Here is a 23,968-nt window from a genome sequence, read left to right on the forward strand (position 1 = left end):
GATTCACAAGCTGGAGGTTTGAACTTGAGTAATAAGTTAATAAAACCCAGACAGGGCAATGCCCTCCCCAGCCCAGGTGCCACTAGGCACAGCACAAGAGACTGAAAACTCAACAGGGGAAAGGCTGGATACTCAGGGTTTGGGAGTATAAGCCCCCTACTTCTGGATCAAGAGTTTTGGAAGTAGAATAAACAAAACATACTTGGTAAAGATAGTCTACAGTTGCCTTCTGCAGGGGTGGGGCCTGGATAAGAGCTAGGGACAGGAGAATTTCATATCAGTAATCTAATTGGGAAACCATAAGGAATCATCTTCAACTAGCTTTAAGAGTAGACCAGATGGATTATGGGAGAATTCACAGGAGAAAGGGAATGTTGCTGGGAGGGGCAACAAACCCCTTCCTTTCTGGGCACAGGAAGGCAGCCATGGCACCAGGTCCAGGCAGTGATCTCACAAGGACAGCCAATAGAGGCAAGTCCAAGCCCTTCCCCTTGTCTCAAGGCTGCAGCCGGTGTCTCATCTTAGGTAGCAAGCTCAAAAAAGCCAGGCCAGACACAGAAGAAGCAAGATGACAAGGCAGAACTGAGAAAAGGTACCAAGCCACTTGGTTAAATATCGATAAGAATTATGGGTTAATTTAAGTATAAGAGCTAGTCAGTAATAAGCCTGAGCTAATGGCCAAGCAGTTATAATTAATACAAGCCTCTGTGTGTTTACTTGGGGGACATGAGTGGGAGAGATTTGTCCCTACTGCCAGACAGATGGGACACAGGAAACTGTCTGACCACAGCAGAGGATGTGTCAGATTTCTTTAGATTTGAACTTTGAGAGGCTACTTGTGCTTCCATGGATGCCCCTTGCTAGGCACATACTGGCATCAAGAAGTACAAGAAGTGTCCGTTTTTTGTTTGGCTTATTCTGATTTGATTTTAGAAACACATGAATTTTGGAGGGAATAGTGGTGGGGGGAAAGAAATGACATGGAAGGAGATAAAGGGACGGAATTGACTAAAAGGCATATGAATGCATGAAATACTCAAGAGGACATTAAGTAGTAAACGTTCTAAATCTTTTAAAAAGAACTAAGTTTATTTGTATGGGAAGAAGTCAGAGAAGCCTATATCCAATGAGGCATAGAGGTTTCTGTAAATTTGTCCTGAATCTGACCTCAAAGTTTTAGCACCTTCCACTGGAGACCTGGTCACCCTTGAGAGAGCAGGAAAACTGCACAGCTCTTCAAAACACCTTGTGTCATTGGATATGTACATGAGAAACTCTTAAGTGTCTTTTTAATTAGCAAATGGAAAAAGTTTCATAAATGATTTTGTCTCCCCAAGCCACACTGTCATTACTAGGGAAGGTGACATGAAAATTGTCAATCTGAAGGGAGGTGAGATCACAGAGTCTCAAACCTTTATCTCTGCCTTGAGTTTGAGCTCTCTCCCTCTCTCACAGTGCTGGTTATTATGAAGTCAGGATCTGTACACTGAGCTCACCACACTGCAGAGGTAAGAATCCAGGTAAGTACATGATATTGCAGTGTGCTGCTGAGCCAGTGTAAGTGCTCATGTCTGATGATGGGAATCCTGGGTAGAAATAGATCTGTGGAACAAAGAGGGAAGGCACAAGAATTATTGCATAGTTAAGAGGTGAGTGAGAAAGAACAAAGTGTTCCTAACCTTGTGCCAATTCCTGTTTGTTTTTACCATAATCTAAGTCTCCTACTGGGGATGACTGTGGGTAACACCAGGGTACTACAGCCCATCTGTGAAAATGCTGCAGGATAGTAGAATAAGTCAATGTGATAACTCACTTACCTCACATGATGTGTAGTGTAGACTAACATTGCATGTATTATTGTTTTAGGTGAACTTCCTGGATTCACAGCCGTAGTAATCATTAGAATGGACATATAAGAAGCACACAAACATGGGAAGGTACACAATATGAATCTCATATGGAGTAAAATGCACTCATATTTAAGAGTACATTGATGAGCTACAGAGGCAGTAACTGTGCCTGCACTGAATGAGCCCTGGTACAATGACTGAATCTTCCCTGTGAACTTGGGAAAATAGCACTGAAAGGAAGAGTTGCAGTATGAGTATGAGGCAAAGACATTCAGATCCAAATCTGTCTTGAATTTTTTCCTCTGGTATAGTTATACTCAAATTTTAAACATATCTTGATGACATGCCTTCCCACTGTTTATCATTGTTGCTAATGGAGCACAGGGCCTTGTGCATGGATGTTCAAGTCTCTACCCATCACTTCACTTAGTTATTATTTTAGTTTGGACAATGGTTAAGTTTCAGGTTCTTTTTAGGTATTTCACATACATCTACTTTCTTTGAGCGCACTTTCAGTATTATTATAATTGGTTCATCAGTTTAAGAAGTGTAGCGCCTGCACTACTACCCATTCACTATGTCTGAGTGAGGGGCTGTGGATTAAAACAGAGACAAGACAGCAGGTCATCATCTCAGTAGAATGTCATTTATTGAAGGAGGGAAGAGGCCTTAGTTACAGGCTTACAGCACAGTGGGAGTACCCTGGAGGGCAGAAGTGCACTACAGATGTTTTACATTCTTGCATCCTAGCTGTTTACACCAATATGTAGGATACACAAACAAGGAACCTCCTGTAAGCTGTTTAGGAGGAAGGAAACTGGCAGGGAATTAGCATAGGGAGGACATCTGTTCAAGGTCAGCAAGCAAGGCACAGCTACCCAAGGAATGGGGGGGGGTGCAGGGCCCAACAAAGAAGTAGCAAGTATACACAGAATTTTAAATGAAATGTTTTAGTGACTCAATTTCTTTCCCATATACATGTATTTCATGTTACAGTTTGTACTGAGTCATGGTGTTAGTAATTCATCTGTTATCACTTTAGCCTTTACCTCTCCATTGTAAGAATGCATATTTTGGGGGCATCATAAACATCTGGTCTATATTGTATTTATGATAGGAAACTGGGAGGTGGGCAACTTGCTGTCACATCAGAACACACTGAGACACTGCATTTTAATAATAGTTTGACACCCTTATTTTAACATGTCATTTGGCTGTTGAAATAAGCCTTTATGACAAAATAAAAGCTTACATTTAAAAAGACTTTATTATCTTTTATTTTCATGTGCATGAATGTTTTGCATGTATGTATATATGTGCACTATAAGAATGCGTTGAGTACAAATGATAGAAGAAGGTGTATGATCCCCTTGGAATTAGACTTACAGGAAGCTTTGAGCCCACACGTGGGTGTTGGGAAAGAAACCCAGGCCCTCTGCAAAAGCAGCAAGTGTTCTTTATCACAGAGCCTTCTTCTCTCTAGTCCCCAGAAATGAAAACTTTCTACAGCCAAATCATACAAGATACAACCAATGAAGTACATAAAACATCAAGTAGGTAACACAAACTGCATATAGCCTAGAATATGTTTGAGAACATGTCCCATGCCTTTGTGATCAGGGTCTTTGTTGTCTGTGTTTGTGCTACACTAATTATGTTCAAGTCCGTAGTGTCCACTTGACACAAACAGCATTTGGATTTAAAGAGTCACTTAGCCCTGATTTTCTATGTTCTGGTCTTTGAAGTGCAACTGAAAAATGGACAGTGTCTCATAAACTGTTACAATTGTTAGTAACTTATACAGTTAGTTACTAAAATCATCACCCCTGCCATTTCTTATAATGTTTAGGATGCAAAAAAGAAAGAAATTACAGATGAAGCAATAGAAAACAACCATGAAGTATAAGCTGTAGCTCATAGAAATGAAAAAAATCTATGAATGAGTATGGACATGGTTCAGTAGAGGATACTAGGAAAATTAGGCAAAACACAGTGTCTGAACTGCCTACATTGGAATTCTTCAGAACAAAAAATCATATGACAATTGAAATGTGGGTCTGATGTGATCACTGTGAGAACTTTGGAAGCAGAGAAATTGTGGAATGCAACTTAACCCCTCTCTTTTGGAACAAGGGTGCGTAGATGAGTCTTTATAAGATAAATAAATCATGGACTGAGTGGCTTTTATGATTTACTAAGGACATGTTATTTCTGGCTGACTTGTTAGTGAACATAACAAACTGAAATATCCCAGAAGATGGTCGGGCATGATTGAGGGAGCTAGAAATATGAGAGAGATTTATTCACTGAGTAGAATAGGATTGTGTTCTCTATTAAGGTAGGAAAAAAAATCAAGTGACCTCTGCACTGGTATTGAACTTTATGTCTGTGTTGATGCACACTATGAGATATGATCAGAAAATAAAGGCTGTAGAATTTAAGTTATATAGATTGATATACATACAGTAACAATAAATCTTGTTACAAATTGCATTTGCCACTACACATGCAACTCTTATAAAATAAAACAAAGTGAATGTTTACTAGTGAGGATATTGGATTTCAGTGGATTTGACCATACTGCATCTTTGTGTGCAGAATCCTATGGCTGTGAAGACAAACATTCATTTTAAGATTAGGCAGAGTGACTTCAAAGATCTGAGCAAAAGAGCAATCTCACCCTGTGATTGATGTTGGCCACTCTTTCTTTTCATTAATGTTGCTTCTTACCTCACTCTACTGAATGCAGATGGATACACAAATGTTCAGTTCTCAAGCACATGGCACACATACTTCTTGGTCATTGGCATTCAAGGTGTCTCAGTAGCCACAGCACCTTTTAGCATGAAGCATCTTGTCAATAATTGTAACTAACACTTTCCATCCTCACAGATGTTTTGGTACAGGTCCACTGGCATCATCTTCCTGGGAATGTGCCCGGCCTCTCAGTAAGCACAACTCCAGGTAGGTAGAACTTTAAAAAGCTTCCAGCGATGTTGCCTTTTCACTTGACTCATATTGGGCACTGTGTATCCTTATCAAGGACATTACATTTTCACCTGTTCGTTTTTTGAAAGTGTGAATCATAAATAATGCCATATTTCCTATATTAATGATTATCAGATGGAGCAGTTAAAAAGTTAAAATAAAAATAAAGAATATGTTTGTGATAGTGCTCTGACAGCCACTCAGTGAACTCACATATCATTAAACATCAGTGTTCACAAATATTGGATGTTGTTTGTTGGGATCTTGGTCTCAAACTGTGATGCCATGAATTTGTGTACAGACACCAGCTTCATTTGTTAAAATAAATAAATAAATACATAAGTAAATAATAAAAAATAAAAAAAAACTGACCCCAAACATCATTCTCTTTCTGTCTCTCTTGCTCTCTGCCTCTCTATTTGCTCCCTTTGTTTCTGTTTGTCTGTTTCTTCCTTCCTTCCTTCTTTCTTCCCTTCCTTCCTTCCTCTCTTCCTTCCCTTTACCTCCCTTCATTCCTTCCTTCCCTTCTCCTTCCTTCCCTTTTTTCTTTCTTTCTTTCTTTCTTTCTTTCTTTCTTTCTTTCTTTCTTTCTTTCTTTCTTTCTTTCTTTCTTTCTTTCTTTTTCTTGCTTCCTTGCTTTTTTCTTATTTGTCCATGACATACTTTTGCTACTAATGAATCCAAAAAGCATAATGCTATATCTTAGAGGACTTTTACACTAAAATACCTCTTGGAATACAATAGGTACATCAAAAATTATACAGTAAGGTCCTCAACAGATTCCTTTAACTACTTTAGCAAAATCAGACCTCTGTTGCATTTTTGAAGGGCACAGACTTATAGGTAACATTTAATAGATTTGTGCACATTTTCCTTGTGTGTGGTTGTACATTTTGTTGTTTTTCTTAGTATATGTGAATTTGGGAATGTATTATTGTCTTCCTAAGCATTGGTATGCAAAATTTCTTTTTTTAGTGTTCCAAAATTTTTTATAGCTAGGAAAACACTTGAGAGTAACTCCTCAGAAGGCCAGATATTAGGAAATCAACCAGTGTGGGATGCATTTTGTATCATTTAGTCATATTTACCACAGTAAGACCATTATAGAGACACATTTTTTTTTTACTACTTGTCATGGAATTCTGTATGAGAGGACTCAGATTTTGAGAAGTGACAAGTGGCACTACGCTGGTTTGTGAAATGGCTGTGATCCAGATTCTCGGGGTTCATTTTCATTGTCAGTGTGGGCTGCGATGGCATGTCAGTCCTAGAGTACTACATTCTTCTTGTCTTTGACTTTCAGTGTGTTGACTTGGCTGCTTTTGCTTGCACTCAGGGGTATGTTTTCTTTTGTCCAAAGATGACTTTTCACACACTTTAGTTTTCTTATAATCTTTCTTTTCTTCAGTCATCAATTTCCAAAAGGTTTTTTTTTTTAATATTTTAAATTTGTGGGCAATTTCAGTACCATAACTTTCCTAATCCCTGTGGGTCACATGAGCTGGAGTAGAAACAACTTCTTTCATCACTCTTGGTTCCATTCCCCATCCTCTTCATAGTAACTGTTGCCGCCAGAAAAGTCTGGAATGTGCTTATTCTATTTCCTCTTCCTGTAACAGCCCCCCCATACCTTTTTAACAAAAGATAAACTGTATCCTCATTTTCTTCTCCTGAATGCCTCATCTCAACCTAAATTACATGATTCTCTTGATTTCCTGAGAATTTCTTCATCTTTCTGTTCAAGGTCTTTGAAGCACTTCTGTCTCTGAGTTGAAGTTCTTAGATCGTCTTTTTGCAGTTGCTTAGACACCTGCAGATGGCGCGGTCCACATGGTTCCAATGAGTGTTTGATACCAATGAAGCTCAGCCTCTTGTAACTGCATGCTATGAGACACCGTGTATTCCTCCAGGACAGCAAAATCTCCACACACTTCCCTCACACTTTAGAACTTTCAGTACTCACATTGGTCATGTTCAATGCACAGTGTCTGGAACACGGTGATATCTGTGCGTGCCAACCATGTTGTCCACAGCAGTCACGCATTTGCCCCATGTCTGAGATGATACGGAGTCTCCCAAGGCCGCAACTGATATGTAAAATTATATTTTGTGCTCATCAGTTAGTTGATGATGAGCTGCTACTGGGCATTTCTTGGTAATCTACAGATAAAAGCTTCCATGATTGTTACTGGGAGATGTAAAAACTAAGCTCATTTGTGTGGTTATTTTTAAAAGTGGGGTGATTGGGGCCTTTTGTTACTTCCCCCTTCCATGTGAGCATGTGTGTTGGTGTCATTATTCAGATTTGTTTGTGCAACCATGTTGAAACTTCATGAGCATAGCTTTCCCAACATTTTAGGAGATGCAATCTCACAACAGATACATATATCTATGGCTCTTAAAATCTTTCTGCTTCCTCTATCACAATGTGCCCTGAGCCCTGAATTCAGGGGTTGTATTGTGGGTGCATAACTGGAACTTGGCACAACACAACAACACAATCAGTTGTTGTCTGTTTTTGATCACTCATGCTTTTTCTGTTTTCTACCTTTGGATTACCTGTATTTTTTATAATGATCTTTTGTGTTGAGAAGATTTTCCTTTAGTGAATAGAGCTACAAGTAATGAAGGAATTGCTTTGAGTACAAGAAAATAGGCCCTACTTTTTTATCTAGCACCAAATTGTAAACACTGAAATCATGTATGTACAAGTTACATTATACAAATTGAGCTGATTTTATATATTTTATATACTTTTTTTAGTATAAAACATAGACACATATACATTTACATGTAACACAAATTAAAGAAAAAGAGGCCAAAGACCAAGAATTTGAGAGTTGGGGTTTGTGTAGGTACTTGGAAGTGGTTGGAGAGAAGAAAAGCACAATGATACAATTATGTTTTTTTCTTTAGAAAATTAAAGAGATGCAACTACAGCTTATAAAAATTACTTACCTTGTATAACACAAATTAAATTATAGTTCTACAAATTGATTCTTCTCAGAATAGTTAAATACAGATGAGAATGGTGGAAAAAATTTGAAAGTGTGATTATTGGTGGGTAGGGTTATGTTTGTCCTGATTAAGTAGATGTATCCCTTACGTCAATGTTTGTAGTGGTATTCACAGATACTGCAAGGCATGAGATTCTTGGTTTTTATATAGGAATTACCAAATTTTGTATTATCAACATTTTCTTCCTTTACTTTTTATTGATTATTATTTTGTTTGGATTGTTCTTTATTTTTTATGTTTTGATAGGTTACAAAATAGCAAGTTTCCTTAAGGCATTTTCATACTTATTATTTTGATAGCCTCAACCCCTCCATTTCCCCATTTCTCTTCCCTCATCACAGCTTATATAGTCCAATATACACAGTTCCATCCTTCACTTTCAAAACACATGTAGTGTTTTACCATCCTGATCACACCGTGAACTATCCTTATGGGCCCCTTTCAAATTTTGTGGATACTACGCACACTCACTCCCACATAAACACACATTTCTAGATTAGAAGCGGTGAAGTCGTACTTGTGACAGTGGTATCTGTCTTTCTTGGCCTGTTTACATCATTTAATAGATTATTTTCTATTTCCGCTGCAGTCATTTCCTAGGGTGTTCTACATGACAGTGCACAGGGAAGGGGAGCCTGCATTTGGTAGTTTCTAAGGTCTTAGCTCATCTCCTCATTCTGTGTAAATTTCTTTAGATCCTAGGCTACATTGACAATTATACCCCAGCTCTTGATTGACAGCTGACTGTGAGGGTCAACAGGGATCTCCCTGGAGCTGCATGGTTCAGCCAGGTGCTGATTCACAGCTAATACTGTCTGCTTCTGCAAGGGCATCTCACCCAGTTTAGGAATGGTTTGCAGACAACTTCTCTCATGAGAATAGTGTGGTGTCTTAAGAGATTCCTCCAACTTCACTACACTGGTGGGCTGTGTAATCTAATGCCTTCTTTTCTGTCATTTCCACTATAGACTTCTGAGTGGTGTCTGATTATCTCAGACACAGTTTCAAAAGAGACACTGAATATTTCTCCTGTAGCTATTACACATCAGATATTGTCTTTCTTTCAATTTCCTCTAGCACATTTTGCTTATTTAATTCTGTTGTGAATTCAGTGAGAGTTCATCACAATAGATTTTTCCTTCTCTCTAACAGTCCTGACTTGAGTGTGCTCACATGTGTATGTATTTCTGAGGTGTGACTTATCATAATTGCTAGCTCATCACTCAATATGATATAATGTGTCACTTGAAATACCATTCTATACCATTTTGTGCTTTTAATATTTTTTCTTATCTCAGACTGTTGTGGTGTGAAGACCAAAAGACCACAGAGCCAAACCAAAGTCCATATTCAGAGTTTGTATTTAGGAGCCTTGGTGACTGCCTAGAGAGAAATACTTCTCCCAGAGCGGCCAGGAATGCCTTTTACATGGAGCTTGTAAAGGTAAATAATCTAGAAAATCATCATCCTGGATAGTAATTGTCCGGGGAAAACAAAGCAAGGAAGCAATTTACAGAATCCAAAATATGCAGTTAGCTAGGGCACTTCAGCCCCCACTACCTAGAACAGGGTCAGGTACATTCCCAAGAGAATTATCATGGAGTGGGTAGAAAAGGGACAGCCAATTTCAGGTTAAATCTAAGAAGGCTCCAGTTGAGAAAAATAGAAGAACCTTTGCCCTATCACAAGACTATAGATTTTAGTGGTATTATACATTTCTCATTAATATCTTTGGACTTTAGGTGAGATATACATTTAAGAATTGCTCTAATAAAGAAAAGTGACCATGATCCAGTGAGTATATAGGCAACACAAATTGGACTTGGTACTGTTCCTTTTTTTAAATTTTCTTTGGGGAAGGTCACAAGGAAGAGAGGGTAGACATGGGATAACAGGGAAGTGACTCTGATCAGGATGCATTATGTGAAACCTCCAAGTAATCAATAATAACATTGTGTTGGAAAAACATATTGATTTATTTAAGTTTTGTGGCTGTTCTTAAAGCTGATTTCCTTTACAACATGACTAGAAAATATCAGTATATTCTGAAAGACTTACATTCAGTTTGTTTACAGTGTCTGTAACAATTTTTTAATGGGCCAACATCTTATCATCCTGAGTGTTTCATTTTTAGGAAATGTGATCAATATTTTTCCATCAACACTTGCATTCTGAAGTATTAAGAATTTCAAAGTAACAAACATGGAAAATAACTACTCCTGTCAAAATTTGGGGGTTAAGGTATTTCATGTAATCTAGGCTGGCCTTGAACTCCTGAATTTCAAGGACACTCAGTTTTGGCCTCTGAGGGGCTTCATGGATTAATGGCATCTTTCTTCACCCCTGGCTACCATCATTCGCCATTATTCATTTGACCTAAGAAATAGTGTTCCCATATTCATAAAGGTATTGTACTGAATCACAGAATGAATATCTGGAATCTGGCTATCAGAATCATTTTCTTATCACAAACTACCACTGGAGTTCTGGGAAATCTCCATCTCAAGTTCTACTATCTAGTCCTTTACTACAGAGAATATACATTAAAGCCCACAGATTTGATTCTCATGCACCTAATAGCAGCCAATACCTTGGTCATTCTCTCTGCAGGAGTTCCTCAAACAATGGTAGTTTGGGGATTGAAGCAGTTCTTGAATGATTTTGGATGTGACCTCCTACTGTACATTCAAGGATTTGCTCGAAGTGTGTCCATTGGTACCACTTGCCTCTTGAGTGTCTTCCAGGCCATGACCCTCAGTCCCAGGAAATCCTGTTGGAATGGCCATACAGTCAAAGCTTCAAAGTACATTGACTGTTCCATTCCCCTTCTGTGGGTCTTCAACATGGTGATATGGTTCACTTTCCTTATGCACACATTTTTCAAAATGAATAGCAAAAATATTACAAGAGGTCGAGATTTTGGATATTGCTCTACTGTAGGGCGTGATGAAATCATTGACTCACTCTATGCAGCATTGGTGATATGTCCTGAGTCCTTTTTTGCTGTGCTCATCACGTGGTCCAGTGCCTCCATGATTGTCATTCTCTACAGACACAAGAGGAGGGTTCAAAATATCCGCAGCTCTCATGGTTCCAGGAGAAACTACCCTGAGTCCAGAGCGACCCAGAACATCCTTGTCCTGTTGGCTACCTTCCTGGCATTTTATACTCTCTCCACCATCTTGCGAGGCTGCATTGCTCTATTGTATCATCACGGTTGGTGGCTGGTGTACATTTCTCGCCTCACTTCTCTTTGTTTTCCATGTTTTGTACCATTTGTTATTATGAGACATTACTCAATTTTGTCCTTATTCAGTTTGATATGGTTAAGAAAATAAATTTCTCTTAATTTTAGTATAACTATGTAAAATATTAGTTTGTCTTGTCATACAAATTTTACTCAATTATCACCTTATGAAATCAACAAAGAAAGTTAAGGTTTAGCCCCTTGTCTTCCTAAGACTAGTCAAATGAGTATGGGAGTTTTGTCAGATGGTTGAATCAACAGCCTATATGAACTTATCATACTGTATTTAGTGCACTATGTATAGTCTTCAACTTTCAGAAAGTGGAGTTTTTCCTTTGCCCATATGATGTGCAAAGAAGCCAATAACTTGTTGCCAATAGAGCTGACTTTCTTGTGGCTTTTATACTGTCATGGAATCTTGACTCCTTGCCTGCTGTTGAATAGACACCTGTGTATATCACACTATAATTGCAAGGCAAACGGACATCATGGTGGACCATAAATTGTACTTCTGGTGGCCCTTGTCCCATGACAGCTGCTCTAGCATCCTCTAGGACCAGGAATCTTCTTCAATGATCATTTCCCACGTGTTTTGATTTCAGCTGTTCCAGAAAAAGAAAATGTTTGACTGTTTCCAACCTTTTAGTGACAGTGTTCAACAAAGTCTGTGAAGATTGGCGTCTCCTCTAGCCAAAAAGGACAAAAATTGTGACTCCTATCTTTCACTTTGTTAATTAAAATTTATGTTTATGTTTATGAGATGATCTTCAATTTTGTTAGAGTGTTTTTCCTTTTCCCTTTTATTTTTTTTCCCTTTTTCTCATATTATATTACTTGAGTACAGTTTCCTCTCATTTTAATCCTCTTAGTTACACCCATATCCTCTCCCATCTAGATCCATTCGCTTTTGGTTTCTTATTAGAAAAAAACAGTCTTCTGAGAGGTAACTAAAAAAACATAATAAAATGTAATAAGCTCAAACAAAACTCGTCATATCGAAATTGGACAAGCAAGCCAGCAGAAAAAAATAAAGGGAAGTCAAGAGATGTGCCAAGATTCAGAGCTTCATTTGTTTCTGTATCCAGGAGTCCCACAGAAGTACTGAACTAAAAGTTATCATTTAAATACAGAGGGCTTGGAGCAGACCATGTAGACCCTGTGATTGCTGCTTCAGTCTCTGTGAGTTCACATGAGCTTTGCTCAGGTGAGAGAACCTGGCCCTCCTGATGTCTTCCTCTGTCCCCTTAGTCTCTCCCACTCCTTCTGCCTCCCCTTCTCCTGAGGTATGAGGGGAGAGACTTGATGGATACAACTCATTTAGAACTGTGTGTTCAAAGGTCTATCTATCTATCATTCTATCTATCTATCTATCTATCTATCTATCTATCTATCTATCTATATCTATCATCTATCTATCTATGTATCATCTATCTATCTATCATCTATCTATGTACCTATCTATATCTCTGAGTATGAGTGTGTGTGTGTGTGTGTGTGTGTGTGTGTGTGTGTGTGTGTGTGTGATATCTGGCTATGGGTCTCTGTTTTTGTTACCATCAATTCAGAAGAAAGCATCTCTGATGTTGGCAGAATATGACACAGATTTATGAGTATAACAGAATAACATTAGGAGTCATTTTCCTTTCTTTTCTATTTTTTCTTTTATTAGATAAGTAATCTTTGGTTTTACCCTAGGACTCTTAAATATCTAGCCTCTGGGTTTGTTAACCAAACATTGTCAGGTATGGATTTTATATCTTTTTCTAGGACTTCTGTCAAATCAGACATTGGCTGGCTATTCCTAAAAGGTTTGTCCCACCATTGCCTTAACATATTTGCAAGTAGTTAGATCAAAGATTTTCTGGTTGGTTCATGGACACTAGAACATGGGGGTAAAATTTCTATGTAGCCATCAGCTGGACCTCTCCATGTTCTGTGACTTGTATGGATGTTTTCTTTAGCAGTGGGTCCTTGTTGTCAGTTTGTTGAGAGCAATCCATTCTCTTGGTAACTGCCTGGGCTATCTGGTGATTTCCATATGTACACTGGATGTGGTTGTGTGTTAACTTGATCCAAGATGGAGTCATCAAAGGAGCCTTGGTTGAGGACATGCCTTCATGAGATCCAGCTGTAATGTATTTTCTGAATTACTGATTGATGTAAGAGAGGCCTGTTGATGGGGGTGTTGCCATCCATGGGCTGATGGTCCTACGTTCTATAAGAAATCAGCTGAGCATCCTGAGAGAAGCAAACCAGTAAGTAGCTCTCTTCCTTGGCCTCTACCTCAGCTTCTGCCTCCAGGTTCCAGACCTGTTTGAGTTCCACTATGACATCCTCAAATGATAGACTATGATCTGGAAGTGTAAGCCAAATGATCCTTTTGGGGATCAACTTGTCCTTTGGTCATAGAATTTTGTGGCAGCAATAGAAACACTAACAAAGGCATTTTGGGATGCTTTGACCAACAACTAAATTAGATGAAACAGCATCTTGGTACTGGAAGCTTTGGTGACATGAGTTGGCCAATTGGGGTTCTTTCTCCCTCATTACTTGGGAATTCAATTAGCATCGCATTCATATATAATACAAAGTTTCCACTGAACTAGAACTAGGTTACCATCATACATCAATGTCCTTCATTTCCAGCTGTCTCCCCGTCATTCCCTCTCTCAAACCCATCTCCCCTCCCTTCCCACCTAAACTTCTTAATCTTGTCCCTCCTCTACTCTGACTCCAGTACAACCATAAAGTTTATAATATTTCCTTGTCCCAGGGAGATCCATGGGTCTCCCCTCATTTCTTCCTCTATGCCTAATTTCTCAGGGTCTATGGGTTATGACTTTATTATCATTTATTTAAAATATCATATCCAGGAATAAATGAACACATACCATGTTTACCTTTCCAGATCTAGGTTACCTCACTAAGGATTTTTTCCTAGTTCTACCCTCTTGTCTGCAAATTTCTTTGTTTTAAGAGATGAGTGTTACTCCTTTGGGCAAATGTATCACATTTTCTCCAATCATATTTATGTTGAGGGACATTTAGCTTGTTTTCAATTTCTGACTAGTATGATGCAATGAACATCTTTCATCAAGTGTTCCAGTAGTTGGATGAAAAATTGGGTGTAAATCCACGAGTTGTATAGCTGTGTCTTGAGGTAGATTGAGTCCCAATATTTTGAGGAACCATCACATTGATGTCAATAGTGGCTGTGCTTACTCCCAACAGCATTGGAGGAGTGTTCCCCTTACTCAAGTCCTTACCATCATGATCTGTCAATTGTTTAATTAATTTTAGCCATTCTGACATGTTCTGACATTACGTTCTGTTGGAATCTAAACATTATTTTGATTTGTAGTTTTTGGATTGCTAAGGAGTTTGAACCTTTCTGTGTCCCTCAGCCATTTGAGTTTCATTTTGAAAATCATTATTATTGTTTATATGTCTGTTTTAATTGTTTATCTCATCTTGACTTAACTGGAATTATGAAAATTATCAATTTCCTTTAGATTTTTCCAGTTTGGTGGAGCAGATGTTTTTAAAGTATGTTCTTATGATTTTCTGAATTCCCTTTGGTTTTGTAGCTATTTCCACTCCTAATTTCAAAGTTTGTTAATTTGGATATTCTCTGCCATTTAGTTCATTAGATTTGGGTTTGTCAATTTTATTGATTTTCTTAAGCAAACAACATTTTGTTTTATTTACTTTTTTATTGTTATTGTAGTTTTTCTTCTGCTTTCAGGCCTGAATGATTCATTGCTGTCTACTTCTTTGGGGTGTGATTTCTGTATTTTGTTTTAGAGCTTTCAGGTTTGATGTTAAAATATCAGTATGAGATCGCTCCTTTTTTATGGTTGACCCAGTGCTAAGAACTTGTGTCATAAAACCTTCATCATTGTGTTGCAGAAGTTTGGGTATGCCGTGTATTCATTTTCATTCAATTCTTGAATATCTTTCATTTCTTTCTTAATTTTTTCTGAAGTACTTTTTATTCAGTTTATTCAGAGTGTGTTCAGTTTCCAAGAGTTTCTAATCTTTCTGCTGTTTCTGTTGTTGATATCCAATTTTAATCCATAGTGGTAAGATAGCCTCTATAGTATTATTTCAATTTTTGTGTCTGTTGAGACTTGATTGGGGTCTGAGTTTGTGGTCACATTTGGACAATGTTCCATGAGGTGTGGAGCAGCACATATATTCTTTTTCTCCGAGTGATGTGTTCTACCTCTGAGGTCCATTTGGTTTATAATGTCAGTTATTTCTAGCCTTTCTCTCTTTAGTTTTTGTCTGGGTGATCTGTCTCTTGGAGAGATCTGGGTACTGAATTCTCCCACTATTACTGTGTGAGGGTCCATATATGATTTAGTTGTCCTATTGTTTCTTTTACAAACCTTGTAGTTGGTGAATATATATTAGGAAATGAAATGTCATATTGGTGGATTTTTCCTTTTCTGTTATGTAGTGTCCTTCTATAACCATTCTGATTAGTTGTGGTTTGAAGTCTATTTTATCAAATGTTAAAAATGGCTGCTTCAGCTAGCCTTTTATGCCCAATTTCTTAGTGTATTTTTTTCATTAATGCAATATCTCTTCTTGAGGTCAACAGAGGTTTCTTGGATGCAGCCAAAGAGCAAATCCTGATTTTACATTCATTTTGTTAGTCCTTCTTAAAGGGGCATTGAGACCATTGATGTTACAATATCAATGTGCAGTGTTTGTTGGTTTGGTGTGTGTATTAGTGTGTGTGTGTGTGTGTGTGTGTGTGTGTGTGTGTGTGTGTGTTCCCCTTCTTCAGATTTGCTTTCTGGGATTATTTATTCCTTGCTTTTCTTGGTTGTGTTTAACATTCTTCTACTGGAATTTTCCCTCTACCACCTTCTGTATGGCTGGATTTGGAGTTAGACATTGTTTAGGTACAGTTTTATCATGGAAAATCTTGTTTTCTCCAACTATGGTCACTGCAAATATTGCTGGGTGTAGCAGTCTGGAATTACAGCTGTGATCTCTCAGAGTTTGTAGCATATCTTAAGCATATATCTCATCTTTTCATGTTCTTTTTTTCCTTTAGAGTTTTGATTAAGAAATGAAGTATGATTCTAATAAATGTTCCTTTATATTTACTTGATTTTTTTCACTTGCTGCTTTTAATATTCTTTAAGTTCTTATGGGATAATTGATAGGCATGTCCACTGTGGATTCAAGGTAAAATATCTTCCAAGGTATTAAGATTTGACACTTATGAATGGAGATAGGCTAAGAGGCAGAAGGGTCTGAGGAGGTTCACAGATGGAAGAAAGCTCATGTTTTACCACGACCTGTAAATACCCTGGGAATGGTGGCAGATAAGGAACTAATATCCAATATTTACAAGCCTTTAGAAATTATGCGTCAAGGAAAAAATGGGCAGTTATCAATGAGTTAATGAATTGAATTTTTTTCTCCAACAAGAAATGCAAATGGCCAATAAGTATTTCAAAAAATGTGTTTTAACAACCTCATCATCATGAACATAAAAATTAAGGTTATTTTATGATACCAATTCACCACATTAAGAGTACTGTTATCAAAATAGTTGACAAGAAATGTTGGAGGTGATGAGTAAGAGCAAGGAGTTATTCTTTTTCACTGCTGCCAAGGGTGCAAATTAATACCTCCATTATGGAAATGACTGTAGGTGAATTTCTAAACAATCTTATTAAATAAAAATATGGAGCCAGATATAGGGGTGAAAGATTTAGAGATATCAGGGAAATAGAGAAAGCCACAACTAACCTTGCCTCACCAAGTTGGCAGCTTACTAATGTGAGTTACTTCCTGTCTACCTACACCTATAAGCCTTGCTGTTCTACCATCTGATTTGTTCTCTCTGTCCAGCTACATCACTTTTTCTTCCTGCCCAGCTCTGTTGATTAATGTCTGTTTGTTCAGACATCCAGACCTCCATGTTTAACTAGTGCTGGAATTTAAGGTGTGTGCCATCACACCTGGCTCTGTTTCCAGTGTGGCCTTGAACTCACATAGATCCAGACAGATCCCTGCCTGCCAAGTGATAGGATTAAGGGAATGTCCTACCATTGCCTGACTTCTTTGTTTACATATAATGGCTGTTCCTATTCCTCTGTTCTCCTGGAAAGCTTTATTTATTAAAGCACAAATAAAATATGATCACATTTCAGGACAAGTAAAATATCACATTTCCTCTTTTTTGGATAATAAAAAGAGAGAAAAAAGGAAAAAGAAATACAAAGAAAAAAGAGGATATAGATAAGAAGTAGATTATTGAATCTACTCTGAAAAAAAGAAATATAAATGATAGAATGAAGTGTAGAATATTGAATCTACTCTGAAAAGAAAAAAGAGAGGTTGTAGATAAAAAGGTAGATTACTAAATCTACTTTTAAGAAGCCACTATTAGTTTTAAATATTTTACATGGGATTGAATTTTTGTATATTATATACAAATTATGTATATTGATACCAATTATATATGTATATAAATATACATATATATATATGTATATACATAAACATATATATATATATATATGTTTCTAATTTTGTTCACGTTACATATGACAAACTTAGGGCCAACATAATACTAAATTGGAAGAACTCAAATTACTCCCACTAGAATCAGGAACAAGAAAAGAATATCTCCTCTCTCCTTGTTAATTCAGTACAATGCCTTGAGTGAAACTCATAAGCCAAGGAAATAAGACAAAAGAAAGAAACAAGTTATGGAAATAGGAAAAGAAGTCAAAATATCTCTATTTTTTCAGATAATATGATTAATATGATTCTATACATAAGTGATCTCCTCCAAAGTCTTCCCCGAAAATATTTAGCAATGTTAAAATTTCAGCAAAGTACTCACAACATTAACACCCACATTAGTAGCCATGTTATACACCAAAGCAAGTGTGTGAGTGTGTGAGGGAGCGCAGATTGAGTTGGGAAATTATGTATGTAATATATCCCTTGCTGATTTTCCACTAGCTATGTAGTGAAGACTGACTTTGATGTGCAGATGTAGATGAATTTCTAAATGGTCTTCTTAAATAAAAAACATGGAGTCAAATATGAGGATGAAAGCCTTAGAGATCAGGGAAATAGGAATAGCTACCAGCCAACCTTACCTCACCAGGTCTTGCAGCTACCAAATGCAAGCTACTTCCTGTTTACCTGTACATTTATTGCCTTGGTGTTCTACACTCTCATTGGCTCCCTTAGCCCAGTTACCTTACTTCTTTGTCACTACCTGTCTGTACAGACCTCCAGGTCTCTATGGTTGGTAATGGGATTAAAGGCATGTGTTACCACGTTTGGCTCTGTTCCCTAGTGTGGCCTTGAACACACAGAGACCTTGCCTGCTAAATGATCAGGTTAAGGACGTGTGCTGCCTGACTTCTATGTTTACTTAAAATGGCTTGCTATTTCCTCTGATCTCCAGGCAAACTTTACTTATTAATATACAAATAAAATATCACCACATTTCAGCACAAATAAAGTATCATCACATGCAGATTGTGCTCTTTATCACTACTAAATTAGGATCAGTCAGGGCTATTCCTGCTTCAGACAAAACCAAAAACAATTATTTTGCTTTATTTTGTCATTTATTAAAAACTAAAACTTGGGCCCATCTTGCCCCGGACTTCCCTTCAGAAGCACAGGTGAGTGCCCTAGCTTGCCCCCGACCCCATCCCTGGGCACCAGCCACTCCAGGGAAGACCTGCCCAACTTGGCCCCAGGTTCTGGTCACCGGGCAGGTTCCCTTCTAGCCCCAACAGGAAAGATCCCCTTCTCCAAGACCCCTGGTAGACCCTGCAGTCTCCACGCCCTGCCCCCACGCCCATCCGCCTGAGTCCCAAGCCTCTTCCTAAGACTTAGAGGCCAGCCCCCAGCTCCCAGCTCCCATCTTGCCCCGGACTTCCCTTCTGAAGCACAGGTGAGTCCCCTAACTTGCCCCCAACCCCATCCCTGGGCACCAGCCACTCGGGAAGACCTGTCCAACTTGGCCCCAGGTTATGGTCACCGGGCAAGTTCCCTTCCTGCCCCACCGGGAAGGATCCCCTTCTCTAAGACCTCTGGCAGACCCTGCAGTCTCCAAGCCCTGACCCCACGCCCATCCGCCCGAGCCCCAAGCCTCTTCCTGAGACTTAGAGGCCGGCCCCCAGCTCCCATTTGCCCCGGACTTCCCATCTGGAGGAGAGAGAGAGAGAGAGAGAGAGAGAGAGAGAGAGAGAGAGAGAAGAGAGCTCCCATCCTCCCCTGGACTTCTCTTCTGGACAAGAGCTCCCATCCTGCCCCGGACTTCCAATTTGGACAAGAGAGCTCCCATCTGGACAAGAGAGAAAGACTTCCTGAATCTGTCAGCTCTGTCTGAACCAAGTGTGCGGATAAGGCCAAGAACAAACCACAAGGAGATGGGCAGACGTCAAGGCAGAAACACATACAACAAAATGAATAGCAATACACCATCACCAGGCCCTAGCCCTCCTCCAACACCTAGACCTGAACATCAGAAATTGGAAGAAGCAGAAGAAAATAGCCTTATGAATGTCATCATGAAGAAGCTAGAGGCTCGTGTAGAGGAAAAGACAAAAAAATGTGAAGAACGCTGTAAACAACTAGAGGAAAGGGCAAACAAATTAGAAGAAATCAAAAAAGTCCTGGAAGAGAACAATAAAATACTGAAAGAAAATCAAGAAAAATCAATGAAACAAATGAAGGAAACAGTCCAAGACCTGAAAAGGGAAATAGAAAAAATGAAGAAGACACAAACAGAGGGAATGCTGGAAATAGAAAATCTGAGAAAACGATTGGGAACTTCAGATGCAAGTATAATCAACAGAATGCAAGAGATGGAAGAGAGAATCTCTAGCGTTGAAGATACAATAGAAGAAATAGATTCATCAGTCAAAGAAAACACTAAAGTCAACAAAGTCATGAACCAAAATGTCCAAGAAATTTGGGACACCATGAAAAGACCAAACCTACGAATAATAGGGGTAGAAGAAGGAGAAGAATACCAACTCAAGGGCACAGAAAATATATTCAACAAGATCATAGAAGAAAACTTTCCCAACTTAAAGAAGGAAATGCCTATGAAGATACAGGAAGCCTATAGAACACCAAACAGACTAGACCCCCCAAAAAAGTCCCCTCGCCACATAATAATTAAACAATTAAACGTACAGAATAAAGAAAGAATATTAAGAGCAGCAAAGGAAAAAGGCCAAGTGACATATAAAGGCAAACCTATCAGAATAACATCCGATTTCTCAATGGAGACTTTGAAAGCCAGAAGGTCCTGGACAGATGTAATGCAGACACTAAGAGACCATGGATGTCAGCCTAGACTAATATACCCAGCAAAACTTTCAATCATCATAGATGGAGTGAACAAGACATTCCATGACAAAGCCAGATTTAAACAATATTTATCCACAAACCCAGCCCTACAGAAAGCACTAGAAGGAAAATTCCAACCTAAGGAAGTCAGATACAACCTCGAAAACACAGGCAATAGATAAAGCCACAGCAGTAAACCCCAATGAAGAAAAGTACACACACATCAACACCAAAAAATAACAGGAATGAACAATCACTGGACATTAATATCCCTCAATATCAATGGACTTAATTCACCTATAAAAAGACATAGGCTTACAGAATGGATACGAAAGCAGGACCCATCTTTCTGCTGCATACAAGAAACACATCTCAAATTCAAAGATAGACACTACCTAAAAATAAAAGGATGGGAAAAGACTTTCCAATCAAACGGTCTTAAGAAACAAGCGGGTGTAGCCATCCTGATATCCAGCAAAATAGACTTCAAACTAAAATCAATCAAAAGAGATCAAGAAGGGCATTACATACTCATCACCGGAAAGATCCACCAAGATGAAGTCTCAATTCTGAACATTTATGCCCCAAACACAAGGGCACCCACATATGTAAAAGAAACATTATTAAAGCTTAAACCACATATAAAACCCCACACATTAATAGTGGGAGCCCTCAACACCCCACTTTCACCACTGGACAGATCCCCCAAATCGAAACTTAACAGAGAAATAAAGGACTTAACTGATGTCATGACACAAATGGACTTAATCGACATCTACAGAACATTCCATCCTAACAAAAAAGAATATACCTTCTTCTCAGCACCCCATGGAACCTTCTCTAAAATCGACCACATACTTGGTAACAAAACAAATCTAAACAGATACAAAACAATTGGAATAACCTCCTGTGTTCTATCAGACCACCATGGTCTACAGTTGGATTTCAACAACAACAAAAACTACAGAAAACCTACAATCTCATGGAAACTGAACAATACCCACCTGAATCACCAATGGGTTAAGGAAGAAATAAAGAAAGAAATTAAAGACTTCCTAGAGATCAACGAAAATGAAGACACCACATATCCAAACCTATGGGACACTATGAAAGCAGTACTAAGAGGGAAATTCATAGCACTAAATGCCCACATAAATAAGCTGGAGAAATCTCACACTAGTGACTTAACAACACACCTGAAAGTTCTAGAACAGGAAGAAGCAAAGTCTCCCAGGAAAAATAGATGCCAGGAAATTATCAAAGTGAGAGCTGAAATCAATAAAATAGAAACAAAGAGAACAATACAAAAAATTAATGAAACAAAGAGTTGGTTCTTTGAGAAAATCAACAAGATAGACAAGCCCTTATCCAAACTAACCAAAAGTCAGAGAGAGAGCATCCAAATCAACAAAATCAGAAATGAAAAGGGGGACATAACAACAGACATTGAGGAAATCCAGAGAATCATCAGGTCATACTTCAAAAACCTCTATTCCACAAAACTGGAAAACCTAAAAGAAATGGATAATTTTCTGGCTAGGTACCATATACCTAAATTAAATCAAGACCAGATAAACTATATAAATAGTCCAATAACCCCTAACGAAATAGAAACAGTCATTAAAAGTCTCCCAACCAAAAAAAGCCCAGGACCGGATGGTTTCAGTGCAGAATTCTACCAGATCTTCAAAGAAGAGTTAATACCAATACTCTCTAAATTGTTCCACACAATAGAAACAGAAGGGACATTACCAAACTCCTTCTATGAGGCTACAATTACCCTGATTCCCAAACCAAACAAGGATACAACAAAGAAAGAGAACTACAGACCGATCTCCCTCATGAACATTGATGCAAAAATACTCAATAAAATACTGGCAAACAGACTCCAAGATCACATCAAAACAATTATCCACCATGATCAAGTAGGATTCATTCCAGGGATGCAAGGATGGTTCAACATACGAAAGTCTGTCAATGTGATACACCATATAAACAAACTCAAAGAAAAAAACCACATGATCATCTCACTAGATGCTGAAAAGGCATTTGACAAAATCCAACACCCCTTCATGATAAAGGTCTTGGAGAAATCAGGAATACAGGGAACATACCTAAACATAATAAAGGCAATTCACAGCAAGCCAACAGCCAACATCAAATTAAATGGAGAGAAACTCAAAGCAATTCCACTAAAATCAGGAACGAGGCAAGGCTGTCCGCTCTCCCCATACTTATTCAATATAGTACTTGAAGTTCTAGCCAGAGCAATAAGACAACATAAGGAGATTAAGGGGATACAAATTGGAAAGGAAGAAGTCAAGCTTTCCCTATTTGCAGATGACATGATAGTATACTTGAGCAACCCCAAAGATTCCACCAAGGAACTGATACAACTTATAAACACCTTCAGCAACATAGCAGGATACAAGATCAACTCAAAAAAATCAGTAGCCCTCCTATATACAATGGACAAAAAAGTGGAGAAAGAAATCAGAGCTACATCACCCTTTACTATAGCCACAAATGACATAAAATACCTTAGGGTAACACTAACCAAGCAAGTGAAGGACCTATATGACAAGAACTTTAAATTCCTGAAAAAAGAAATTGAAGAAGATGTCAGAAAATGGAAAGATCTCCCATGCTCATGGATAGGCAGAACTAACATAGTAAAAATGGCAATCTTACCAAAAGCAATCTACAGATTCAATGCAATCCCCATCAAAATACCAACAAAATTCTTCACAGACCTGGAAAGAATAATACTCAACTTCATATGGAAAAACAAAAAACCCAGGATAGCCAAAAGAATCCTGTACAATAACACAACCTCTGGAGGCATCACGATCCCTGACTTCAAGCTCTACTATAGAGCTACAGTAATAAAAACAGCTTGGTACTGGCATAAAAACCGACATGTGGACCAATGGAATCGAATTGAAGACCCTGACATTAATCCGCACACCTATGAACAAATAATTTTTGACAAAGAAGCCAAAAGTGCACAATGGAAAAAAGAAAGCATCTTCAACAAACGGTGCTGGCAAAACTGTATATCAACATGTAGAAGGCTGCAAATAGATCCATATCTATCACCGTGCACAAAACTTAAGTCCAAGTGGATCAAGGACCTCAACATAAATCCAGCTACTCTGAACCTGCTAGAAGAGAAAGTAGGAAGTAGTCTTGAATGCATTGGCATAGGAGACCACTTTCTAAATAGAGCACCAGTAGCACAGACACTGAGAGAAACAATCAATCAATGGGACCTCTTGAAACTGAGAAGCTTTTGTAGGGCAAAGGATACGGTCAACAAAGCAAAGCAACAGCCTACAGAATGGGAAAACATATTCACCAATCCCACATCTGACAGAGGACTGATATCCAGAATATATAAGGAACTCAAGAAATTAGACATCAAAATGCCCAACAGTCCAATTAAGAAATGGGCTATAGAACTAAACAGAGAATTCTCAACAGAGGAAACTCAAATGGCTGAAAGACATTT

At 38.3% G+C, this 23,968-nt stretch overlaps 1 protein-coding gene across 1 annotated transcript; it reads left to right on the top strand.

Annotated features, from left to right (window-relative positions):
- Positions 1 to 10,273: 10,273 nt before the first annotated feature.
- Positions 10,274 to 11,194, top strand: LOC131902572 (vomeronasal type-1 receptor 4-like). Its single transcript, XM_059253596.1, has one exon. It carries the CDS (start codon positions 10,283 to 10,285, stop codon positions 11,192 to 11,194), a length of 912 nt encoding a protein of 303 aa, XP_059109579.1. The 5' UTR covers positions 10,274 to 10,282.
- The last annotated feature ends 12,774 nt before the right edge of the window (positions 11,195 to 23,968 follow it).

This window comes from Peromyscus eremicus, chromosome 1, assembly GCF_949786415.1.
Source record: "Peromyscus eremicus chromosome 1, PerEre_H2_v1, whole genome shotgun sequence".
Classification (NCBI taxonomy): domain Eukaryota; kingdom Metazoa; phylum Chordata; class Mammalia; order Rodentia; family Cricetidae; genus Peromyscus; species Peromyscus eremicus.

What these genes read in the sequence shown, in the direction of transcription:
- LOC131902572 (XM_059253596.1), top strand. Translation starts at nt 10,283, where the DNA reads ATGAATATCTGGAATCTGGCTATCAGAATCATTTTCTTATCACAAACT.